We start from the raw sequence: 17,134 nt of genomic DNA, 5'->3' as shown, positions 1-17,134 counted from the left end.
CAAAATACTTAAATTTTTTGCCAAAATCCAAGGATAAATAATTTTAGACTGCAGCAATCAAATGAGAAATTTTACATACAATCAATATAATATGAGAAAAAACATTAAATTAAAAAAAAATGCTTTTAAAAAAGATTTTTCAATTCTTAAAGATTAATTATAATTCATAAATATTCAAAATAAAGGCAATTATTTAGATCAAATTTAATTAAATTACAAGTAGAATATTAAATAGTTTAAATATTCTACTTAAAATTTTATGTAAATTTGAAATCAAAATTCTGGATTTATGTACAATACTGATAAAAGTAAATTCTAAAAATTAAAGTCTGAAAAATGGAGGATTGCCACATGCAATCAGCAACAAAAATAATTTTAGTAGCCCATTTATCAATATTATATATATATATATACTGAAAAAATGAAACAATTAACAGCAACATAAAAAAGCAATCTATTTAAAACCCACCAATTATCCAATATACATAAACATCAATCCATCAAATATTGAACAATATAAAATTAATACCACAGAAACATAATTTTCATTTAAATTTGAAAATCACTTCGCATCATGCAAACACATAAGTTTTTAACATTTATATGTACAACAATGAACTGCCCCAAACTTTGTAAACAGGAATTATACGAGCTGTTTAAAAAAATCCATTTTAGAAACACATTCAAGAAAGTAATAGTCATAATGAAGAGAGTTACCAAGAATTATCGAAATGAAACAAATCCAGCATGTTTAATGAACACATAGCAATAAAATATAAAATTATAAACTAGAATTTATACATATAATTACATACTGGAACAAAGAACAAAACATAAAATTAAATACTGGAACACAGAACAAAATATAAAATTAGAAAAATAAAGGCATTAAAAGATTTTTTGTACAAAGAAATAAATTTCAAAAACTCCTAAAAACAAAGCTACCATCGGGCGAGCCCTACACGAAACATTTATTTAAGAAATTTATCAAGAGAAAAAATGTGATTTCTTTGAAATGATCATAGTAGAGAACCAAACAGAAACAAGATCGAACCTTTTCACTCAATGTTCAATCAAAATAATTGTTTTACTAAAATTAACTGAATAATAGATGCTTTTTAAATAGCATGTGACTACACGGAAAATACCATGCTCATCATCCGATACTATAATTTCTAATTTGCTTTTTCTTGAATCATAAAATTGATAACAATTATTCACAGTGTTTAATCTGGATTCCAATTGTAATGATCCTACACCTTCAGATCGGATGTTCAGATAAAATACCTCTTAAAATTATTTTCTTTTGAATTAAATTCAGCAAAATTTTTAAGCAATATTCATAGTTACAAGAAAAAAACTGTTCAGAAACTGCAATAGTAATTACACAGGGAGATTTCATAAATAAGATAAGAAAAATAAGGCTATACACAAAGTACACTTGTAATTTCTTCAGAACAAAATATTGTTTACATTCATAAATATTTATAAAGACATGAATCTTCATTAAATCAACTCGATACGAAGATTCAGCAGTTAACATCAATTAACTTCTTAAGAAGATCCTTCAAGCATTAGATTTCCTGTTAGATGAGCAATGTAGGCCTGCAAGTATGCAATTCCTTCACCAGTAATGGAACTAAAGGCATGTACAATAAAAATAAAAAATAAAAAAATACAGATGAACTTATTTTGAAATATTTCAAAAATATTTTACTTTACAAAACAGCTTGCACAGAAGTAACAAAGTCTACTTATACAAATAAAAATATTTTTACAAATTGGTGGATACTTTTTCTAAATAAAGCAACATTACAATAAAATGATAATTTTAAATTTACTTCTTAGAAAAATAGCTGAGCCTTTTTAATCATAACTTTCTTTTTACTGCTAATACTTATCAATAAGCTGAAAAGCAAATTTAAAAATTTTTCATTGATCTGAATTCAAACTTTAGTTCTTTAAATCAACATTGATATTGATCATTTGATAATCAAATTAATTTAGAATTCTCAGTCATTTTTGTGATAATAATAACACCGTTTTCAGAAACATTACACATTCACTATCAATGAATTGTGAGCAACATTAAAATAAGGATCGTATACAAACCATCTAAAAAAGTTACCAAATGTTGCTTATTTCCACGAACTAATTATTAGACATACTATTATCACACAATTCTGATTTAAGCAAGGCATTTTATATTAAAATTCATACAATTTTTGTCACTTCAAATGACAACACATAGTTATGAATATAAATTCAAATCCTCCAGATTAAATTAGCTCGATAATATATATAGCCTAGTCATTTCAAAGAAGCAATCGATTGCTTCAGAACACTTGAGATTTGCAACTCCCAATGAAGAAATAAAGTCTCCATCTTTCGATATATCTCTATATATAAACGATCTAAAACAGTAATCCTTTTTGCATTAAACTGCTGCATGAAACGTATTAAACCTAACGAATTTTTCAGATAACACTTCATAATTTTTATTTATTTTATTTGCTAGTCAAAATTATGATTATGAAATGAAAACTTTGATGCCAATTTTAATTATTTTTGTCGAACAGTTTTTAAATATACAGCAAAATTAAAAAGGGTTCCGAATACCGCCGTTTTCAGTCTTTTGGAGGGCATTCTAAATAAGTCATGCGAAAAATCTAGAAGGAATATGAAAATGAAACAAAAACTGTACATCTTTTGAATGCATATTAGATAAATGATTTAATATTATTAAAATAGTTTCCCAAAGAGTTCAAGAGCAATAAGCAGAAGCAAATAAATAACTGAATCACCAAACTAGAAATCAAAGTTAATTACTTCCATACATAAATATAAGATAAATAAAAATAATTGTCATGCTTAACCTCGTTATATTTAAAAAGTTTTACAGCTATGGAAACCGCCGATAATACCTCGTAAAAACGGAAATATTTCTCTTTGTTATTTGAATAGTCGCAAGGATGTCCTTTCACGATAGAACAATGCTCCCCAGAAACATAGAAGTTTGGTACCATCATGGGACTTCATTTGCAACAGGAACTGTATATAATATGTTTTCATATTTAATGGGTGGTATAAATTCTTTTAAATGTTTGGATGCGAAAACTGCTGCTCATAACTAGCGCGTAATGTTGATTTCTGTGGAAACACATAAGAGTCTCTACCTATCGGCAAAATGTTATGAAACAGTTGGTCTCCCAGGACATTTTTCTTTCACAAAAAAAAAAAAAAAAAAAAAAAAAAAAAAAAATCTACTTAAATGACACCAACACATAATGTTCCGATTATTCATCCATATTTGTCAAGATATTCTTCGAAATCCTCAATGCACTGAAATAAGCAATAAAAATTTCAAATATTTTACAACGCAAAGGGTCTTTTACACAATAGTCTCTATTTTGAGATACAAGACAAGGAAATTAAATCTCTCTAACTTTTACATCTTAGTTTCAGAATCAATTTACATTTGCTCACATGGCAAAGTATGTAAATAAAAAATAAAAAAAAATCAACATATGCTTTTTCACCACTTAACATGAGAACTGAAGACTGAAATTAATATTTTTTTAAAAGACATGCCTCAAAAGCTGATGACTATTTTGCAATTATGTTATATATTAGAAAGGAAACTTTCACAATTAACAATTTGGAGAAATACTCAATTTATCACATAAGAATATAAAAATTTATTTTCAAAAATTGGTTTATCAAAGAATGAATAAATATTCTTATAAAAGAATAATGAATATTAAATACATGAATGAATTAAAGAATAGTCTAATATTTTGACGAAAGGCTATCTTAAAATATTAAGTTGAAATTTAAAGGTATTCGATCCTTTTTATTTATTGATGAATCTTTCTATTAAAAAAAAACACTCGATGTAATGTAAATGTCATATCAAAAAATATTACAACTACCTTCGAATTTCATAGGTGATAATTTTAAGATAAAAATCAGCATCATTATTTGCAAACTCCATTTTATTAATAAAATATTTTTTTCCTTCTTTAAAAGAACAGTACTCTTCTCACTTTTCATTAGCTAGAAATCTAATTTAAGATGAATTTTCTTCGGAATTTGTTCCAAGTACTTTAGGATTTTTGATTATTTTATTACTCTAAGCAATATTCAAGGGACCTCATAAAAATAATATTTGATTTTCATGAATCAAGTTTATAAAGTCAACAATTACGTAGCAAACTTCACACTAATGTCTAAATAATTACTATTTCCTTTTTTATCATTACACACTGTGAGAAACAAGAAGCATTTAGCTCCATATAGATCAAGCATGGGAGAATGTTTTAAAAGAAAAGTTATTTCTGACAAAGATTTAAGAATTTAATGTTTACCTTTCTGAACAATATATTCAAAATGATCGAATTATATGCAATCTGAACAATATCAGACTTTTGAAAATTATAATATTTCTTCAAAAATCCATTTTACATCTTAAAGATAATGTTCACGAATTAATATACACACATTTATAAGTAAAAATTAATTATATTAGCTTTTCTTTTTTCTGTGTGGTAAAAGAATATTAGATCGCTTTAGAAATAATATAATCTGCTCCATCAATAAGGACAAAAAGAAATTTTGCAGATTTGAAGCGAAATTTCACTAACTGCAAAAATACAAAACTATGCAAAAGAAACATGTGAAGAATTACGTAATGAACATAATTCTGATTTTTTAAAAAAATTCATAAATATTCTGCCATTAGCATAAAAGGATTCAACATTAACTAAATCTTTAAAAACAATCTTAAGGCAAAAGTTTACAAATTAGCTTTGCGATTCTATATGGAAAATGTGCTTGGCATTCAGATTTCTTTCAGGGAGGATCTGGGCCAGTAAAAAAAAAAAAAAAAAAAAAAAAAAAGGAAAAGCGAAAGAGATGAGAGAGAGAGAGAGATTTATTAGCAAAGAGAAAAAGAGATACTCGTAGTTGTTCTAGGCTTGAATAACTTAAACGACCCTTTCAAATCTATTTTAAAAACAATGCTGAAAATAATTGGTTAATGATTCACACAAGGTAAACGATTCTGCACAGCACACACACACAAAAAAAAATATTCATTCAATATGCAACCGACATCACATATCAATATCAAACTATTATAAAGAGAGCGAAAACAAATTGGGAATAAATAATAAAAACTTCGTAAATGTTCAATAAGGCAATATTATTAGTTAATTTATTCCATAATATTCAATTAAACGCCTTTATGTCTCTTTAATAATAAATCAGTACAATGATCAAATTATTTTTGGAGTTACGTGCATCCATATAACATATTTAAACATCAAGAATCACTTTTATTTATCACTTTCAAAATAACTTAAAAGGAAAAATAAATAATTTTATGTGTAAGCCAAAATTGGGAAAATTAGTAGAATGATGCATTAAAAATAATTTTATTAGATTATTTTACGATTTATTTTTTATTTTACGAATTAACTACTAAGTTCTACAACATTTCTAGATTAATATTAATAAATTGTAAAATTTATTCTAATAAGAATTCATAAGAATCAAAACATGAATTTCAAATTGCATATTTAAACAAAATTTAAATGAAATTACAGACAGAATATTTTAAATAGAGTAGTTAGAATTCAGGCTTGAAGCAAAATTACACAAACTTTCCAGCATGGGATTCAGAAAATAAAGAATGTAGTTTTAAAAACTAAATTTACATTCTTAATTAACTCGTATTGAGAACATTTTATATAAAAAAAAATATTCATTCGATATTTTTACATTATATAGTAAACTTATGACAGTATTTGCAAATCAAATTTGATAAGATAAAACATGAAAAATATGTGATAATGAAAACATTAATTAAATATAAATTCAAATGATTGTCGGTGATCAGATGTAACTCAAAAATGTTAGAAAAATTTCTCGTTTTAGCTCTAAGAAATCAGTTCAAATATAATTAATTTATAAATGGATTTTCATCTGCTTTAGTCTACTTTTACCTCAATATTTAATTAATCCAATTGATTTTTAATTAGCAGACAAAAAATTAACTGAAGAAAATAAATTATAAAGGGATTATTAAATGTATATAGAGAATTATATGCATTAAATTAAATGTATTAATTAAATGTATATAAAGAATATATAATATTTTATTACAAAAATAAACTTTATTAAAGACAAATTTTTATAAATTAACATAAATTGTCTAAAGCATAGAAAACATCAAATAGTTCAGAAAAAATGGTAAGCATACCTAATCATAAAAGGCTGAGGAAAACAACTTGCAGATGTGTATTTATTTCTAATCTGTTGAAGATATAACATATTCCTGAGTCTTTGGGATGGTATAGCTTTGTCAATTTTTGTCATGACAAGCTGAAACATTAAAAATGTAAGCTAAATTTTGAATTTATTCTAAAACAGAAAAAATTTTAATGAATTATTCACATTTAAAAGTTAATAATGAAAAAAAAATGGAGAAAAATAAGGAATGAACTTACACCATATGGAATATTAAATTCTTCTAACATATCTAAAGCTACTTCATCCCACTTTTGAAAACCAACTTTACCATCCACTAGCAAAAATGTCCTTTTTAAGCTAAATAAAAAACAAAACGGTTTAAGAAATAAATAATTTTTACAAAAATTGTTCAGTACGAGAAAAAAAAAGAAACAAATATAAATGGATCGTAAAATATATTCATTTAGATCAATACATTTTAATGCTATCATAAAATATAAGTACATATAAAATGTTTAAAATTTGCATAAAGATTTCGAAAAAAGAATAAAAGCAACGTATAAAGATGTAAGAGATGTTTTAACTGTCACGTTTTCAATATTAATTTTCAAATTTGATTATTTAAATACTCATCAAAATAAAAATTTTCGTATTGTAAGGTTTCTTGTACTATTGATATGTTCTATTCTCGAGTCTGGCAAATGATGCAATGATTTTTGGTTACTATCACACAAAATCTATAGTCTTCATCAGCTGTGATGGAGATGTAGAAGTTTAAGATATATTTGTGCTGCTTCCTAGTATGAATATCAGTTAATGCTGCTTGGTCATGATATATATTTTAAACAAATGACAGCAACATTTACCTGCATGGAAAAGTAAAGCATGGAATACACAGGAAGAGTTTGATCTAATCCAACAAACGAAAGAAGGTGACAGAAGAATCCAAGTGGATCATAAAGCAATACAACAATCATGTTCTATCTCTGACCATTTGAAAATTATGGTGAATCGAATAAATAAGTTACAATTCAAGAAAAAAAATCCAAATATGAAAAGTATTTAACAGACCTTCTCACAAAATAAGCCCATATTTCAAAACTGCAAGGGAAATACGAGAAATTGGCATCATTGTCGTCAGGAATATGAATTTAAAGTCGAGCAACAAGGGCCGAAATTTTGGCGAAATGCAAAATCGAATTGTTGCCAAGATATTTAATATTGGATGCCGCAAATAGCGTTCCAGCTACAATCAATCAAATTTACTAAACACTTATTCATTAAATCAGCTTTCGATTGAGCCTATAATAAACTATATCAGTGCTTTAATTTAGGAGAAATTTAATCTTTGGTTTGCAGTGCACCACTAAAATCTGCATTTTTCAAAAAAGAAAACTAGCATGGGCGCATTGTCGCTCCTGATTTTAATTTGCTGTCCACATTCAGCTTGCTATTTTAATTAATTACAAAAATGAAAGTTTTTAAAGCGAAATAAGAAAAATAGCATTTTTAAACAAAAACAAAAAATTAAATTAAAAAAAAAACAGTGAGATATTCCTCATCTTAATGAAGCACGTATGCATTCGGTCAGATGCATTGAACTTTTAACAGCTGCTGAAATTGGTAGCCTCCATATCCGTTATATGTCAGTGTTCGCTTCCGAACTTCCGTGAACAACTGCTCAAGTCTCTTAAAGCGGCAACTTCTATGCGGTGAACCCCTTGCTTCCTAAATTAGAACACCGAAATAATTTATATTAAGCTCATTTTAAAGCTGATTTAATGAACAAGTTTTTGGTAAATTTGACTGCTTATAGCTAAAACATGTCTGTGGTATTCAGAATTAAATATTTTGGCGACAATTCAATTTTTCATTTCGCCAAAGTTTAAACGCTTGTAGCTCGACTTTAAATCCAGGTATCCTGAAGATAATCGTATCATCTCAAAGAATTACCCCTGCCCTTTTGAAATATGAGCTTATTTACTTTATATCAAAAACTTTTCAAATTTGAATTTTTTTTCTCGATTTGTGTCATTTTTATTTTACCAACCATAACTTGCAAATGATTAGAGATACGATAAAGTTTCTATACTGTTTTATGACCCATATAGGTGCTTCTACTATCCTTTTTCTTTTGGTAGAATAAGTCAAATTCACTACGTTTAGTATAACGCGTCTGTAGTCCATTGCAATTAAGTAAACTAGGAAAAAAATTTATACAGTTTTTTAAACTTTGGCCAAATACTTTTTTGGCAACAAGGAAATGAGATACGAAAAGTTCCTACCTTTGAGGGATAGTAACGCCCCCCTCAGAAAGCTAAAAAAAAAGCACGTAAAATAGTTATCTTTTGCTTATGAAACAAGTTACAACTATGGTTTTAAGTAAATATAGATAAACAACTTTTCTATAAATTATTTTATCAGATTAAAGTTTGTTTTGCTTTCCTGAAATAATATATTTCATACATAAAAAAGTTACATATGAAAAAATTATACCAATTCCTTTTTATTTTAAAAGTGAGAAAAATAAAGATTTTCATTGAACTGCAAAACTTGAAATATTAAAAAAAATATTTAGTTAACAATCGAAAAGCTGTACTGTTTTGTTTCACTTTCCCAGTGCAGCAATTAGAAGCCTACTCGCTACGTTTATGCATAAAAAGCCAAAAGTGGATGATCACTATGATATATTAGAAAAAATGGCTTAATACGTCATGTAACACATACGAAACCAGCTGAAAATGTCTCTACAATACATCATCTCATACTCACTAAGAAAGATATTATCAAACTCCCCTTTCTCCCTCCCTACATAAAAAATAGGAAGCTTGGGCAAGATTGTGAAAGCCAAGAGTACACAGCTTTTTATTTTCTGAGGCCCAGTATAGTAAAAAGAACTACGAGTATGCTCATAAACTTTGGGTTGGCCAACTGAACCCAAAATTTGTAACAGAGCTGCAATTTCAGAAACAAGATTACTTACCAAATTTTATTTACCTAAGTTGTTTCGTTTTTCTGTCAACAGTATTTATTTGCATACGGACATAAAGACCGATAGATGGACAATTCGCTCATGGATTTGGTTGAAAATTTTGACATGTTTGCATACTTCAGATACTAAAACTGCGAGGAAAATTTTACCCATGTAATGCTTTGCGTTTTGAAGTTATCGTATTCTTCTGTACTCGAAAGATCACACACACACACACACACACACACACACACACACACACACACACACACACACACACACACACACACACACACACACACACACACACACACACACACACACACACACACACACACACACACACGCACACACGCACGCACACACACGCACGCACGCACGCACACACACACACACACAATCTTCGTTGAAATGATTTTGTTTAAAATTTAAAAGAAATCTGTAAATTTGATGTTAAGAAATTCCAGCTCAAAGGTTTTTTGTGTTATCTTGTTCACAGACAGACATAATTCAAAAAAACGTTTTATTCAAAGATTTGAATCAAGAAAATTGGGCAAAATCATGAGTTCGAATTTTTTGGCAATCACATTTCTTTCTCTTTGAATAGTTTGTATACGAAAAAGCAAAAAAGGAATTTTATTGGCATTAATTTATGTTTGGCATATTTTGGGAAGAATAAATAACTTCAGAGCATCATAAACATTTTGCCTTACTTTCGCTTTTGGAAGCTTTGACTCAATTGGTACATTCACTTTTGGAAGTCCACAATGAATGAAATACACATTTTCCGATATATAATTAAAAAGTTCTAAACTTTTGTACAAAAATATTTAAGTAATTCAATAATGGTGAGTCACTAAATCACTAAAAACAAGTAATCACATGTAGAAAAAGACTGATTCACTTTTAAAAGTTAATAATAGTGGTTTTATTCAAATACATAAAATTATCAGCAAAAAGACCCCCCCCCCCCCGTCAAAACAAACAAAAGGAGTTGAAAGAAGAGTCGAGTAAATTAAAAGGATATATTTTCCTCATTCTATCAGTACTTCCCTAAATTGAAATAAAATCTTTTCCACCGAACTCCGGATTCTATTAATTTCGATAAACATTGAAAGATCGAACACCGCAAAATAAATAAAGTGTACGATTGGGTAGATCTACCTGGTGAAATGGAATCCCCCCCCCAATCAGAAAAAGAAATCCACCTGAATAATAATTTTAAAAAAAGCACTTTTAAGGCTCTTTAATAGGGATCATCAAAAATAAGCAATTTTTAAGGATTTTTAATGGCGATACAAACCCTGTACATTTCAAAACAATATATATATTTTTTTATTTTGAAATATTGTAATCATTACAATTTTTTTCTTATCCGCATAATGCTGAATAAAGCAACTGTTCTATTATTATTTATATCATTTTCTTTTTATAAAAACTATATCAATAGGATACGGTATGTTATAATTCTGGCTCCAGCGGGAAAATACAAAAAAGTTTAACGCAAACGAAAAGTTTTCAAATATTATCAAGTTAGGATGGCGAGGAGGGAGGGGCATAACGTTGAGCATACTTACCGATAATCAATTGGCTTCATAATGAAGAATAGTGGAATTTCTGAGCAACAGGAAATCGCGCGACAGAAATATCAATCTTTCACATGCTTTCAGGACATGCTCATGAAAGAGCTATCCAGCACATTGTACAACTTTGAGGCCTATTTCAGTACTAATAATAATTGATGGAATGGACATTTCAAATGTAAATGACTTATCTCCTCTGTACTAGGACGCAATTCACTGTCATTTGAATGCATGGAAAAAGATCGGGTGAGAACAAAGTTAAAATAAAAAATTTTGAAGGTGGATTCCATCAACGAGGGAAAACACCTCAAGTATGACACCAGTACTTAGAATTAGTACTCTAAGCACTATATATTATGAGAAAAAAATGTACGGATAATTAAAATTTTCACTGGAGGAATGCTTTGCGCAACAAAACATTTCCTTTATGCCAAGGTTTATGAACCATACTTCCAAGATATGAGTATACATGGAAAGAATAAGGGAGGAATATCATTAATTTATTCACGAAAGCTATTCTACGATTCGCAGTTTGAGCAAGAACAGGTGCGGCATTGCGTTAGACATGGCGACGAAGCTCTAATGAAAACCCTTAAAAGTGCTGGAAGATGTTATACAAAGGTGAGGTTTCAGGAGTAGAGTTCTTAATATGTGGTACTGCGGTTCGAACCCAACATGTTAGTGAGGTAAATGAAAAATGCAGTATGCTGTGGTTTGGAGCAATAAACATGCTAGATTGAGAAAAAAGAAATTTAATAAAACGAAATACACTACAGGAAAGTGGAAGCATTATTGAATCAGTAATCGTTTTTATTTATATGAAAGATCTCTCCTCACTAGGCATCTGGCACAGCTGCATAAGATAATACCAGTTTTTGAGAGAAGCAGCGAATTGAGAATAACTACATACCCATTAGAAAAACTCCACTCCAGTTTTTTTCCCAGTCGGTATATTTTGGTCATCAGCCGAAAATATTTTAAGGGAATATTGATATTTTATTCTGTATACAAATGACATGCGAATAAATTTGATTACAATGTAAAAAAGAAAGTGCAATTTTATTTCTCAAATTGTTATTTTGTGAAATAAGTACTGAAATTTGATGGAAATAATTTAATTACAGAAAGGAAAACTTGGTAGCATCTACGAAGGGGCAAAACCCTGTTTGTTGCGCGCAGAAAATGAAAATTCTGTTACATGTAATGATAATACTTGCCTAAATGATAACACTTGCCTAAATCTATTTTTTAAATGTATATTTAAACATACGTTATTCTTCAATAGATGAGTAGACAGCTTACGTTACTCTTTCAAATATCTATCGTTTCTATAGAGTCGGCACATGTCAAATCACATAATCAATGCGATTAATCAGCGTAAGAGGGTTCTAGGAAACAATTGCATGACAATTCGTAATTTTAACATGGAAACAAATGTCGATTTTTTTTTTAAAAAATCAGCTGAGAAATATTTAAAATAAATCATACATAATTTTTAATAAACAAGAATCGTCTTTGATGTTTTTAACCAATAACAATGTTTCGAATTGTATATACACCAAAATTAAAAACGGCCAAGCTTTCTTTTATAAAACGTTACTTCCTGGCGAGAAATAAACAAGTGACACAGATTCAAATCAAGTTATGGACATAATGAAAATGTTAAAACTGGAGCTAACAGAAGAAAATTCGAAATTCTGTTAGAGTTATTTCTAATGTTTTGGATACCAGTCTTGCAATGCACCTTAAGGGAAATAAATACGTATTTAACGTTTTTTATATCAGAAAACAAAAATGCCATCAACACCATTTTCTTTGAATTATTAAAAGTTACCCAAGTATTTTTTCAGTCTCTATAAATTGTACAACTCATTCTATTTTCAGTTATAGATAATTGGAAAATTTTCAAGCAAATTCTTCAGCAATCCGATTTTTTCCTTGTTCCTCGAATTTCCTATTCAAACACCAAAATATTGTCTAAAATTCGAATTTATTTAGGTTAATTCAATATATAAACGTGCATTCATTTTGAAATTGCCTTATTACTTAAATATATCTGCACAACGAGTCTTCATTGATTCTACGAAAATAACTTTCAAATTCTTTACTTCATTCATAAGATAAAAGGAAATTTCACTAATAATTAGCAAAAACAAAAATCCAATTATTGGAAATCTAGTTTCTGTCAAATTTCAAAGTTTTTCTATCCATAAAATCTATTTTTAGCATACAATATTAGTCAAAAAGTTTCATTGTGTGTGTGTGTTTTATATGGAAACATTGTATATAATGATACTCTAGTAAAAACTTCATTACCTTAACACACTAATGGATTTAGTTAAAATGCATACATAAATGTAACATCAAAATAGACATAGAATAATTACTAAGATTCAAATAAAAAATTATTTTTAATCTTCAGTGTTTAAACCCTTTCTTACCATTTCTAGTACAGAGAAACAATTTTCAACTAAATCAGTCAAATAAATTGATGTAGAATCAAATTTCAGAAATTTTTTCAGAACTTTGAATTTACAAGTTGAATGATCTTTCTAAATTCAGTGAGAAATGTCTAAATTTTATATACATTTCAAAATAGCCTTCAAATTACAAAATGTTCCCCTTTCAATTTTCAAAATTGCTCATTATTATTCTAATATCATGATTACCTTCATAATCTTGATGAAAAATAATTTGTTTGTCAACAGCCATATTCAAATAAATATAAATTAGGAAAGCTTGGATTAATTAATGTCACCCTTTTCTTTAAAAGACAGCGGTAAATTTGAAATTTATGACGTTGCAAACAATTAAAATTCCTTCAAATAAATCTATAGACCAAAATTTGTTAAAAAAATTCATAAAATCTATTATCATATAAAATAAATTGTTTCATAATAAAAACTTGCGTCTTATAATTATTCATATTTGTTTATATATTTACACTATTAATTTACTGAATACTTTTTTCAAGCTCTCTCAATACTTTGTAAACTCCTTGACAAAGTGATACAACATTAGACTATGAAAGAAATATAATCTTCCAATTTTCAATTAAAAATAAAATCAGTCTAAAATAATATATCAGATTGTGGGCGATCACGTTTGTAAATTAGACACCAGGCCTCTGGTGCTGCTTCGCTTGCACACACATCTTGCATTAAGAAGAATTAAGACGATGAATTAACGACTGTTTTGACGAATGCATCGAATGTCTGTCGGCGCCAAAGCTGTAAAATTGTAAAGACGCTAGATGAAGTTAACTTCAAGAAAAATAATTTTTAATAAGTTATCGTTCACAATGAATTACAGGTAGTTTCAAAAAAGTTTTGCTAATAACGAGCGTTTCGTTTTACATCGTAGTATCTATAATTACCTGCGGATGCAACAAAGATTGTAGTCTGGATTGCACTAGTATGTGACAGAACTTCATAGGCCAAAGTTGTAATAACATCAAGGCAACAGAACTTGTCAGGAAAGATAAGCGCCATATTGTAAAGCCATTACATTATTCTAAATTAATTAGGTTTTTAAAAATGTAATGGTCATATTATTTTTAAATAAAAAAAATATTGAAATGTAGTCCAAACATTTTTTTACACTTTTGATGCTCATTAATCATCAATTTTTTATCATTTTTCAAATCTTTTCATTTGCTGAAGGTTATGTGTTGCTTGATGTTTAGTAAAGATTTGAATTTAAATTTTATTGCATATATTCCCTTCGAAAATTGAAAGAATTTTTTTTTTTTTTTTAAATTAAGCATAAGCTAAATTTAAAAGCTTTTATCAGCAACATTGGTAAAACAAAATATAAAACAATATGGCATTTCGAATGTTTATTATTAATTTATTGCATGTCAAATTTGGCAGTTCATTAAAATCTTTAAAAATAAAAAAAATCAAATTTTCCATGTAAGTTTTTATATAAAATGCACACCTGCTCAAAAAATAAGCAATAAATATAAAACTCAGAAAAAAAAACTATTTAAAGTACATGCGTAAAAATTGGACACAAGGTAGGTGTGGCATTACTAGACCATACATCAAACAATACAGCAAAAAGAAACAAAAATACATATATTACGGTTATCGTGACACGACAGCCCAAATTCGTAAATGGGAACAATTGCAGAATGTGAAATGGAACCCCATGCGAATAACAGGCTTGATATCCTCTAGCTCAAATGCATGCTTGACAACGGCGAGGCATGTTGTCAATAATGCCGCTACCTTGTTATGAAAGTAATGTCCATTCCTGTAATAAGGCTTGTCGGAGCTCGTAGAGGGTCCCTGACGGCACACTGCGCACCAACAATCCGCATTCTCAACATGTCCTACACATGCTCTATGGGATTCAGGTCCGTTAATCTATCACATTTGTGGAATGGTTTCACTCTCAAGATAACTCCGCACCAATCATGCTTTATGCGGGAGGGCTGTGTAGAATTTTGTTGCAATGTCGGACAGCTATGACGAAATCCTTAGCGAACACGTGGAGGTCGGTTCGGGTGTTCATTTTTTTGCCTGAACAGACAAGTAAACCGCAACTTCTGTAATGGTCCTTTCGACAATTTTTGGTGCCGATAGTGTGCCCCTGGCTCTTGCCATATCCTTGCCCTTCAGAAATCCTTTTGAATATTCAATCAACTCATCCGTAAAGAGTACGCGGCCCCACTGCTCTAGTGTCTAAATGAGAAGTTCACGGGCCAAATGCAACCGCGCTCTGACGTGCGACGAGACAAAAGCACACAAATGACAGGTCGTCGTGCGAACAGTCCGCTTTCATGCAGTCTGCGCGACACAATTTGGTGGTTTATGGGCCTTCCTGCAGTAGCTGAGAGCTGTGATGCTAGCTGTCGCGTTGTTAGTGATCACCGGCATCAGCACATTGCAACAGGTAGCAATCATCTGAAGATGCGGTGACGCTACGGCGTTAAAACCCATGTCTTGTATTGGCGTTTTGATCGGTGTGATAATGGTTCCACAGTCTACGGATGGCACTACGAAGCACAATCAGCTCTACGGCAACAGCAGATTGTCTTGCACCAGCTTGCAACATATCGACAGTCCTCCAACACATTTCAAAGTGCAAATAGTTTCTTCTGTAGTGCTTTCCATTTTGGCTATCTCGGAATTACCGCTGCTTGCGAATTAAAGCATATGTCCAGTAAGCCCCCTTTTGAGATGTCACGGTGTGATTGAGGGATTATGCTAATTTTGATTACCCATTTGCATTCGGCGATGCAACCTCTGTCTTATATGTAAATCGTGTGTTTGCTCACCGTTTTGCATGGGTACCTTGTCTATGAATATTTGTTGCTTATTTTTTGAGTAAGAGTATGTATTATAACCAGAAACTATGCCTGACACACTTTTCAACCTAATGAAATAATTTATAAAGAATTACTTACCTACATTAATGAAATATCTTTGTTGCAACTTGTTTTATAAGGGAAATACAACTGTTTTACGATTTGACTTTTTCGAAGGGGTGGTAAGAAGGAAGTTCCTCTCTCAAAAGTGGGAACTATACGATTCTCACCTTCAAATCAAAGGAGATTGATCAAAATTTAGAAACTGTAAATTCTTCTGCTATTTGCCATTTTTTCGGACTAACTGCAATGGACTACTAGCCAATAGAAAATCTGCACATAAACTAATCTACAAAACTTATAGCATAATCTCTCTCTCTCTCTCTCTCTCTCTCGTTTTACTATACCGCTAAGACCCTTGTATCGTAACCTATTTCTTAATACTATTAAAACATATTGCCAACATCTGTGAACACAGAACTGCAAGACCATAACTCTATGCTATGCATCTTCTTGACATAGGACCTAAACAACTTATGACCAACCACACTTGAGCCATGAAAAATAAATATCAAAATAAAATGTAACTTGAGGTTGTATAGCACATACAACATAAGAGTATATTATGTACTGTTCATAATACACACAATAATTCTATGAACAGTCCATCAAAAAAGTATTTGAACTTTTTTTTAATGTTCATAATATATAAAAGCTAAAAATTAAGAAAAACGTGCAATTCAATTTGACAATAAGCTATCGTTAAAAATAGAAAAACGGCATTTGTATAAATGGACATCTACATATTTATATTTACAAATTTTCCAAAAGCAATCGTCAGTTTTTAATTTTTCAAAAGATTCTGCAAAATAAGAAGACTCTAGATATAAATTTTTTGTTAAAACAGTTAAATTAGAGACATGCAGGAAAGATTGATTTAGGAGCAGTTTCAATGAGCGGAAATAGGGCAAATAAGTCTTATGAATATTTTCCTATGTTCAAGTTTTTATTCAG

At 29.4% G+C, this 17,134-nt stretch overlaps 1 protein-coding gene across 2 annotated transcripts in view; it reads right to left on the bottom strand.

Annotated features, from left to right (window-relative positions):
* Positions 1-266: 266 nt before the first annotated feature.
* The window catches only part of LOC129960759 (GTP-binding protein 8-like), a 30,173-nt gene continuing 13,305 nt past the window's right edge, over positions 267-17,134 (bottom strand). Inside the window, exons 5-7 of one of the 2 annotated variants that reach the window (XM_056074372.1) lie at positions 6,510-6,609; positions 6,263-6,384; positions 267-1,639 (exon numbers count right to left, since the gene is read on the bottom strand). In XM_056074372.1, coding sequence (XP_055930347.1) covers positions 1,555-1,639; positions 6,263-6,384; positions 6,510-6,609 — 307 coding nt within the window. In that variant the 3' untranslated portion in view covers positions 267-1,554. The remainder of the gene's footprint in view (positions 1,640-6,262; positions 6,385-6,509; positions 6,610-17,134) is intronic. The other variant, XM_056074371.1, reaches the window with a different exon arrangement.

Source organism: Argiope bruennichi, chromosome X2 (assembly GCF_947563725.1).
Source record: "Argiope bruennichi chromosome X2, qqArgBrue1.1, whole genome shotgun sequence".
In the NCBI taxonomy this organism is placed as follows: Eukaryota; Metazoa; Arthropoda; class Arachnida; order Araneae; family Araneidae; genus Argiope; species Argiope bruennichi.
This window is presented reverse-complemented; position numbering and strand designations above follow the sequence as displayed.